This window comes from Oncorhynchus kisutch, linkage group LG11 (assembly GCF_002021735.2).
Source record: "Oncorhynchus kisutch isolate 150728-3 linkage group LG11, Okis_V2, whole genome shotgun sequence".
NCBI lineage: Eukaryota > Metazoa > Chordata > Actinopteri > Salmoniformes > Salmonidae > Oncorhynchus > Oncorhynchus kisutch.
Window position 1 is genome coordinate 20,647,068 of NC_034184.2, and position 9,227 is coordinate 20,656,294.

The 9,227-nt window shown below is 43.6% G+C and overlaps 1 protein-coding gene across 3 annotated transcripts in view; it reads left to right on the forward strand.

Annotated features, from left to right (window-relative positions):
- The window catches only part of LOC109899900 (cytohesin-1-like), a 35,898-nt gene that overhangs the window by 16,576 nt on the left and 10,095 nt on the right, over positions 1–9,227 (forward strand). For 2 of the 3 annotated variants that reach the window (XM_031835431.1, XM_031835432.1), the window contains exons 3-8: positions 5,072–5,136; positions 5,861–5,927; positions 6,023–6,141; positions 6,528–6,608; positions 6,742–6,854; positions 7,046–7,194. In XM_031835431.1, coding sequence (XP_031691291.1) covers positions 5,072–5,136; positions 5,861–5,927; positions 6,023–6,141; positions 6,528–6,608; positions 6,742–6,854; positions 7,046–7,194 — 594 coding nt within the window. Of the gene's footprint in view, positions 1–3,981; positions 4,110–5,071; positions 5,137–5,860; positions 5,928–6,022; positions 6,142–6,527; positions 6,609–6,741; positions 6,855–7,045; positions 7,195–9,227 lie in introns of those variants that run through there. The other variant, XM_031835433.1, reaches the window with a different exon arrangement.

Consider the following 9,227-nt stretch of genomic DNA (forward strand, 5'->3'; position numbering starts at 1 on the left):
GAGCGTTGAATACCCTGACAGACTGACCAGGTGTATCCAGGTGAAAGCTATGATCCCTTATTGATGTCATCTGTTAAATCCACTTCAATCAATGTAGATGACGTGGGGGAAGAGAGATTTAAATAGGGATTTTTTTATCCTTGAGACATGGATTGTGTGTGCCATTCAGAGGGTGAATGGGCAAGACAAAATACTTAAGTGCCGTTGAACGGGGTATGGTGGTGGGTGCCTGGCCACTGGTTTCAGGGTGCCTGGCCACTGGTTTCAGGGTGCCTGGCACACTGGTTTCAGGGTGCCTGGCACACTGGTTTCAGGGTGCCTGGCACACTGGTTTCAGGGTGCCTGGCACACTGGTTTCAGGGTGCCTGGCACACTGGTTTCAGGGTGCTAAGAACTGCAACGCTGCTGGGTTTTTCACGCTCAACAGATTCCCGTATGTATCAAGAATGGTCCACCACCCAAAGGACATCCATCTAACTTGACACAACTGTGGGAAGCATTGAAGTCAACATGGGCCAGCATCCCTGTGGATGCTTTCGACACCTTGTAGAGTCTATGCCCCAATGAATTGAGGTTGTTCTGAGGGCAAAAGGGGATGCAACTCAATATAAGTAAGAGGATCCTAATGTTTTGTACACAGTGTATATTTGGCCTCACATTTTAGGTTATTATCCTGCTGACAGGTGAATTTGTCTGTCTGTTGGAAAACAGACCTGAACCAGGTTTTCCTCTAGGACTTTGCCTGTGCTTTGCTCTATTCCTGGACCTGTACAAATCAGCTGGGCTAGACAATCTGGACCCTCTCTTTTTAAAATGATCCGTCACCATTGTTGCAATCCCAATTACCAGTCTGTTCAACCTCTTTCGTATCGTCCGAGATCCCTAAAGATTGGAAAGCTGCCACGGTCATCCCCCTCTTCAAAGGGATTCAGATTCCCTGACCTGTCAATGTTTTTAATTTGCTGTTTATATGATTTTGTTATACTCTTGTGAATTCTCTTTTTTTTTACTAGATTACCTATAGTTTTTCATGTTGTCTGTCTTTAATTGTGTAATGACTTGGTACGGCCTATCTTGGCCAGGATGCTCTTGAAAATATATTTCAAGTCTCAATGAGCCCTTCCTGGTTAAATAAAGGTTAAATTCTCAAAGTGCTATGTGTCTCATCTCACTCGCTTATTCCTTCATCCTCCCTCTCTGTTGCTCTCCATCTTATTTATCCCTCTCAAATGTCTCTATCCCCCTCTCTCTCTACATTCACAAAACAATGTTTTTAATATCCCCCCCTCTTTCTCTTTGTTTCATCTCTCTGTTTTTGTGTCTTTGATCTCAGTGGCTCTGATTAGCCAGCCAGGGGCTTAGATCTTGACCTGCCCCTTAACCTGACCCTGAAAGGGACTGTGTTTGTGTATGAGAGGTGGGACCAAGTCACTATTATCCGAGTCTCAAGTAATACAGGTCAAGACTTGAGTTAAGTCCAAGGTATTTTAGGAGTAAGTCGAGTCACAAGTCAAGTAGAAAAATAGAATCTATTGCATGCAACTACAAATCTTTGTGTATATATTGAGGCAGCCCTTTTCATTAATTTGTCTACAACACAGTCTAATCAAACTATGTAATTATAAAATAGGAACCTTGTAGCAGTCATAAGAGCATGAAATCAGCAGAAGGCAGGTTGATGTGCTCAGTGTAGATTTTTTTACAGGTCTTGGTGATCAATGGTGAAAGCACCATATCATACAAAATGTTCAAGTAAATTGACCAAATATACACAGGCAATAGCCCAAAATAAATGGCCTCTGTACCAGGCTTAACCTATCATATCTGAATGGACACAGGTAGAGGGCAAGACTGTACAGACTCCCCTTGAGAAACCAAATGGAAATGGTCTAAAAGGAGCTCAAACAGGTAGACCTATAAGCACTTGGCCCCCAGGACCATACAATTACCCAATTGGCAATAAACTGGTTTTACAATGTAAAAGGCATTTTGCACATCCATTGTTACATTGGTACATTTGTCTTAATCAGACTTAATCATTTTCTCTTATTGAACGTTTTGAGCCCAAAGCGTGGAGCGCAGGCCATGTAGCATATTTCTGTTACACTGAGCACCATGTTCACTCCTATTACCCTCAACCATAATGGCAGAGACATAGGGCTGTATCACAACCAGCCGTGATTGGGAGTCCCATAGGGTGGCGCACAATTGGCCCAGCATCGTCTGGGTTTGGCCGGTGTAGGCCGTCATTGTAAAAAAGAATTGTTCTTCACTGATTTGCCTTGTTAAATCATATCTTAAAAAATAGGACACAGACACACATAACTCTGACATAACACAGGAAATATGAATTAAATAAACAGAACTTCTCCCTCATTAGTCTTGCGAACGTTCATGTGCACTATAAACATTGGGCCCACTCAGAGCAGTGTACGAAATGGTTGGCTAAATGAAAATGTATTATAGGCCTATGAAACAGAAACGACTGTTGAAATTAACAGTATAGGGATAGAATGATGAAACGCTAGCTATTATTATTGTTCTATTGGATGTCATATAGATTTACCACATAGGTCTATGTATTTACATGTGTGAAAGCAACAGCAAACATTTCAACAAGGAAAAAAAGCCCTCCATAGGCAGGAGTTTGTAGAGCGCAAGTGAAGAGCTTCGCATATAATGTGTCTTCGCCACAGTAATAATTCATTTTAACAGCAAATTCCAAATACAAGCTTCATAACTAAATGATACATTTCAAGCAATTTTTACATACCAAAAGATCAGTCGGCCTATGTAGTAATTGTTGCTGGTGAGCTAGCAAAGTAAACAGTTAATATTCTTGATTTGATTTAACTAGGCAAGTCAGTTGACGGCCTACCAGAAGGCAAAAGGGATTGAAAATTAAAAATAAATACAAATATAGGGCAAAACACATCACGACGAGAGACAACACTTCATAAAGAGAGACCTAAGACAACAACATTAGCATGGCAGCAACACATGAAAACACAGCATGGTAGCAACGCAACATGGCTGCAGCACAACATGGTATACAATAGGAACCTTGTAGCAGTCATAAGAGCATGAAATCAGCAGACGGCAGGTTGATCCTCAACACAGGCGGCCTTCAGGGGTGCGTATTCAGTCCCCACTGTTCACCCATGACTGCACGGCCAGGCACAACTCCAACACAATAATTTAAGACCGTTTAAAGGGCACGACAACACCTATTCCCCCTCCGGAGACTGAAAATATTTGGCATGGGTCCTCAGATCCTCAAAAGGTTCTATAGCTGCATCATCGACAGCATCCTGACAGGTTGCATCACTGCCTGGTATGGCAACTGCTCGGCCTCTGACCGCAAGGCACCACAGAGGGTAGTGCGAACGGCCCAGTACATCACTGGGGCCAAGCTTCCTGCCTTCCAGGACCTCTATACTAGGCGGTGTCAGAGGAAGGCCCTAAATATTGTCGTTGACTCCAGCCACTCTAGTCATGGACTGGTTTCTCTGCTACCTCACGGAAACGGTACTGGAATGCCAAGTCTAGGTCCAAAAGGCTTTTAAACCGCTTCTACCCCCAAGTCATAAGACTCCTGAACATCTAATCAAATGGCTACCCAGACACTTTGCATTTTCATCAGGTAACATGAATACAACGCCGGCGAGATGTGGTTAGAATAGGATGAGAGGCCAAGAGTCCGTGTAACCAATAGAGAGTCAGAGTCCCGAGTGTGGGAACAAACAGTCTGTCCCACAGTTGGTCTAAACAAGCAAGTTCATAGTCAACTAAGCATGCAGGAGTCATGAGGCCAATAGCATAAAGCACAAGAGAAAAATATAACAACTTGGGGCTAGCCATTGTAAGTTCAGAGTCACTCACCTCAACAGTGCATGTGTGCTGGAGACTAGCGAAAGCTCGGGGAGAGGGGGGGGGGGGGGGGGGGGGGGGGGGGGGTGGCAGGGGTTCCTATACCAGACAGGGGGAGACAGGCCAGGGCAGACGGTGAACCGATCGCCAGGTGGAATCCAAGTAGCAGTGCAGCAGGCAATCGGAGTAGGTGTCACACCCACTTGGGAGAAGCTTTTTTCGAGAGGCTAACGTAGCTGGTAAGTCTCTGACCGTCTTTTCCACATAGAAAAGGAGGTTGTTAGCTAGCTATATCTTTTCAGTGTTGGTGAATGGTCCTTTACGACGTCCAAACAAAGTTCTCCTGTGGCTGTTGTGTTTTGGGGATTCGGAGGAGGTTATCTTCTCTGCACAGATGGAGGGGGCTTCATAAGCCAAACAATGTTTAGAGCTGCATATTTATTTATTATGTCAATCCTCTCATCCTACAATTTGACCTTTGCACTGCACCCAATTCTATAGCTGAATGCTACAGCAAATCAGTAATCTGTTCGCTAGCTCACTGACCTGTGTTGATTGAAATTTTTTTGGTCCAATCACAGGGTCGAGTGTGCGTTTCACTAGCCAATCTGTCGCAGGTTTCTTTTGCAAGGGCGACGCTGCGGCTACTGTCTCTGGCTGTGTGTAGAGTAATCCACATTGACTCCGTGCCACAAAATGAGTGACCGGTGGGGGGAGGGTTGTCTGGTTTGACCCTAGCTAGCAGCAGGTGCATCAGTTCCCAGTGGGACCATCTGTAGTAGATTCACCCACTTACCTCCTACACAACCCATAGAACTGTCTCCACTTACCTCCTCCTACACAACCCATAGGATTGTCTCCACTTAACTCCTCCCAAACAGTATATAAAGTATGTCTCCTGTCAGAAACCTTGAAACCCCTTTTTCAAAGGCAGATATTTCAGTTGGTTTACGTCTTGTAAACATACTCCATCCATACACCAATTACATATACACAACAAACTTCTCTCACTCTTCTTTCTCCCGCCTTCATTCCTCTCTCTTCCTCCCTCCCTCTCTTTTAGTGCCATGGGTACGAGTATTAGCTGAGGCTGCATCAAAGCTGCTCTGTGGGGTTGAGGGATGGTCAGACATCACGAGACAGACAGAGTAATGTGATCTCACTGTACCATACACTTATCTCTCTCTCTCTCTCTCTCTAGAGGCTGAAGGATGAGATAGAAGAGGTGACGAATGAAATTGACAACCTGGGCATTACCAAAGAGAGGTATGATCTGTGTGTGTGTTTCTATGTCTGTTATTGTGATTGTGTATCACTCTACTGAGGATTGTCCTGTGTGTGTACTGTATGTACTGTGTGCGTTCTACCCTTTGTGTGGTGATGGCTCTGCCCCTCCCTGCCTTCAGGCTATGCTCAAACCCTACACCCCAACCCTAGCACTCTGTTCTGCCACCTGTGGTCTCAAGGGCCATCCAAGCCCGCCCCCTGAAAAATAAATAATAGTTGCACTTGTCTTTTCCTACTAGCACTTTGCTGATATCTTTTTATTGAGGAAAAAGTTACTTACTACTACTGTGATATGTGTGGCTGCCTTACCTAGCTATCTTCAGATGAATTCTCTAACTGTAAGACGCTCTGGATAAGAGCGTCTGCTAAATTATTCAAATGTAAAAAATGTTGGGAGAGGGAGAAGAATCATCCTTAATGATTGGTAATGATGTCAGTGATCGGGTGTCTGTGTGTGTCTCCTTTAAGAGTGATTGGTCTGGGCCAGTTGTTGCCCCGAAGCTACAGACATCTAAATGAGTTAATGGGGCTGTTAATTGAGGGATGGTGTTAATAACATGTATGAAGTGTGTGTTTAAATGGTTTACAAAGATTTCTGTCTGTTATGAGGGTAATTGGAATTGTGTTTTGAAGGTCCTATGTAGTGTTTAGGTAGGCTCTATGAATGTGTTATACAGACTTCATAACTGTGTTTTGTCTGTAGAAAAAGCATGCAGAGAAACAAGCAGGTGTCCATGGGCCGTAAGAAGTTCAACATGGACCCCAAGAAGGTGAGGGAGAAACCCAATGGCAAACCAGCCCCTAACCTCCACTCTGTGCTGTGGTTGGGATTCTGTGTTTTGATTGGCTGTGTACCATCAATCAGGGGATCCGGTTTTTGATTGACAGCGGTCTGCTGAAGAACACCAGCAATGACATCGCCCAGTTTCTCTATAAAGGGGAGGGGCTTAACAAGACCGCCATCGGAGACTATCTGGGGGAGAGGTGAGAAACGGGTGGGTGGGTGAGCAGTATTGAGTGACCTCTTAAGTGTCCTCTTAAGTGGGTTAATGCATTCTCAACTCAGTGATATTGATTTGGCCCATCCTCCCTAGACAGACACACACACACACACACATTGGCCACAGAAAGGAGGTCAGTATTAGGAGATTATAGATTATATTTGAGTTTCCATGTTTCTGGTTGCAGAGCTGTTCTCTGAGAAATCTCACAGCAACATTTTGAAAAAAGGAGAAACAGAATGAACAGGAAATGCAAATGTTTGTTTTTAAAACGTTTAATTACAGTATTCCCTACTGAACATGACCCTGATCTATTCAGTTTTATGGCCATAGACTTGAATACTGTCTGTTGGTATGTGTTTTCTGTAGAAATGACTTCAATCTTGAGGTTCTACATGCCTTCGTGGAGCTGCATGAATTCACAGACCTCAACCTGGTCCAGGCCCTCAGGTAACACACACACACACACACACACACACACACACACACACACACACACACACACACACACACACACACACACACACACACACACACACACACACACACACACACCCTTATGATTGCATGTTCTCTCACCCAGGCAGTTCCTTTGGAGTTTCCGGTTGCCAGGCGAAGCTCAGAAGATCGACAGGATGATGGAGGCATTTGCCCAGAGATACTGTCACTGTAACCCTGGGGTCTTCCAGCACAGCGGTATAGAAAGGCCACCATTCAGTCACACACACACACACACACACACACACACACACACACACACACACACACACACACACACACACACACACACACACACACACACACACACACACACACACACACACACACACACACACACACACACACACACACACACACAAACCTTCCTGTCCCTCTCTGTGCTCCAGATACGTGTTATGTGTTGTCGTTTGCTGTGATCATGCTGAACACCAGTCTCCATAACCCCAATGTGAAGGACAAACCCTCCCACCAGAGATTCAACGCCATGAACAGAGGAATCAACGATGGAGGTGACCTGCCTGAGGACCTACTCAGGGTATTTATCACTTTCTCCATCCCTCTGTCCTTTTATAAAGCTCTCTCTCTTCCCCTCCCATTATCTATACCTCTTTCTCTTCCGCCCTCTATCCATACAATACTAGAGGTTGAGGACCTGGTCACACATGACAACGTCTGTCTATATACAGTGTCGTAACGATGTGCAAATAGTTAAAGTAGAAAAAAGAAAATGAATAAACATAAATATGGGTTGTGTTTACAATGGTGTTTGTTCTTCACTTGGTTGCCCTTTTCTTGTGGCAATAGGTCACATCTTGCTGCTGTGATGACACACTGGTATTTCACCCAATACATCATATAAAATCAAATGTTATTGGTCACATATACATATTTAGCAGATGTTATTGTGGGTGTAGCGAAATGCTTCTGTTCCTAGCTCCAACAGTGCAGTAGTACAGCGCCCTCCGCTAATAATGGCACCCTTGGTAAATATATCCTTTTGGTCTTTCATTCAAAATATTCACAAAAATCAAACATTTTATTAAAGTAAAATAATTGAAAGAAAAAATGTTTTTTTATCATAAAACACATATTTTTTTCAAATATATGTGTGCCACAGTTATTGGCACCCTTCATTCAATACTTTGCGCAAGCTCCCTTTGCCAAGATAACAGCTCTGTCTTCTCTTATAATGTGTAATGAGTTTGGAGAACACATGGCAAGGGATCTCCTCTTCAGCACATCCTGTCGATATGGATAGGGGTGTGCTCCTTCTGCTGTCTCCTGAAGTCCATGATCAGCTCCTTCGTTTTGTTGAGGGAGAGGTTATTTTCCTGGCGGAGTGGGAGTTTATCAAAATTGGATTTGTTTTCGAATTCTTTGTGGGTCTGTGTAATCTGAGGGAAATGTGTCTCTAATAGGGTCATACATTTGGCAGGAGGTTAGGAAGTGCAGCTCAGTTTCCACCTCATTTTGTGGGAAGTCTCTCTCTCTCCTCTCTCAATTCAATTTGCTTTATTGGCATGATGTAACAATTGATTTATTGCCAAAGCATACTTTGGTGATTAAGTGATACATTTACAATATTAACATCATTAAAATAATAATAATCAACATTGTCAATGGGACAATCAGTAACAACAATAATCAAGGGTAAAAATAACCATACAATGGACAATAACATAGAGGGCATGTGCAGGTTGGTTGGTCTGTAAGACACTGTCCCTCATTTTATGGCAGCTATGTAGTGCTCTGCCAACCCACAGCGCTCTGCGTCCTCCCCCAACAGGACGGTTAGCCTATTCTCATCAGAGAGGTCTTTGAAACCTTGAATAAGGAAATTACACTATTTGTTTTATATTTTGGACATTTTGTCAGGAAATGCAGCTCTGTCTCAGGTTATGCTGCGGTGTAGTGGTTGCACAGCCTTTCCTCTAAATGGAGCAGGTTTCCTGTGTCTACCCTTCTCAATGACAAGGCTGTGCTCATTGAGCATGTTCTTTGTCAAGGTTTTTCTCAGGTTTTGATTAGTCACCATGGTCAAATAGTTTGCCATGGTGCCAGATAGCACTGCTTTGTGCTTGTGTTTCCCAATAGGATAATTGTTTTGACTGTTGTAATTTGGTTTATTCTGATTCATTGGATGTTTGGTCCTGAGGCTTCAGTGTGTTAGTAAAACAGGTTTGTGAACCTGGACCAGCTAGACGAGGGGACTCTATGCTCAGCTCTTGGCATTGCAGGGCATGGTAATGATATGAGAGGGGGTCACTGTATTTTAGATGTTTCCAAATCAGAATTGCTCTTTTTTTTGTTTTTATTATTAGTGGATGTTGGCCTAATTCTGCCTTGCATGTTGTGTTTGTAATTTTCCTCTGGACAATCTTACAAAACTCTGCATGCAGGGTCTCAATGGGGTGTTTGTCCCATTGGGTGGAATCTTGTTTTGCAAGTGGACCCCGCACCTCGCTGCCATATAGTGCAATTGGTTCAATGACACAATCAATTCGTTTTCGCCAAATTTGAGGTATTTCGATTTGATTTTGTTTTATAGAATGCCCTGTGTGCTATAAA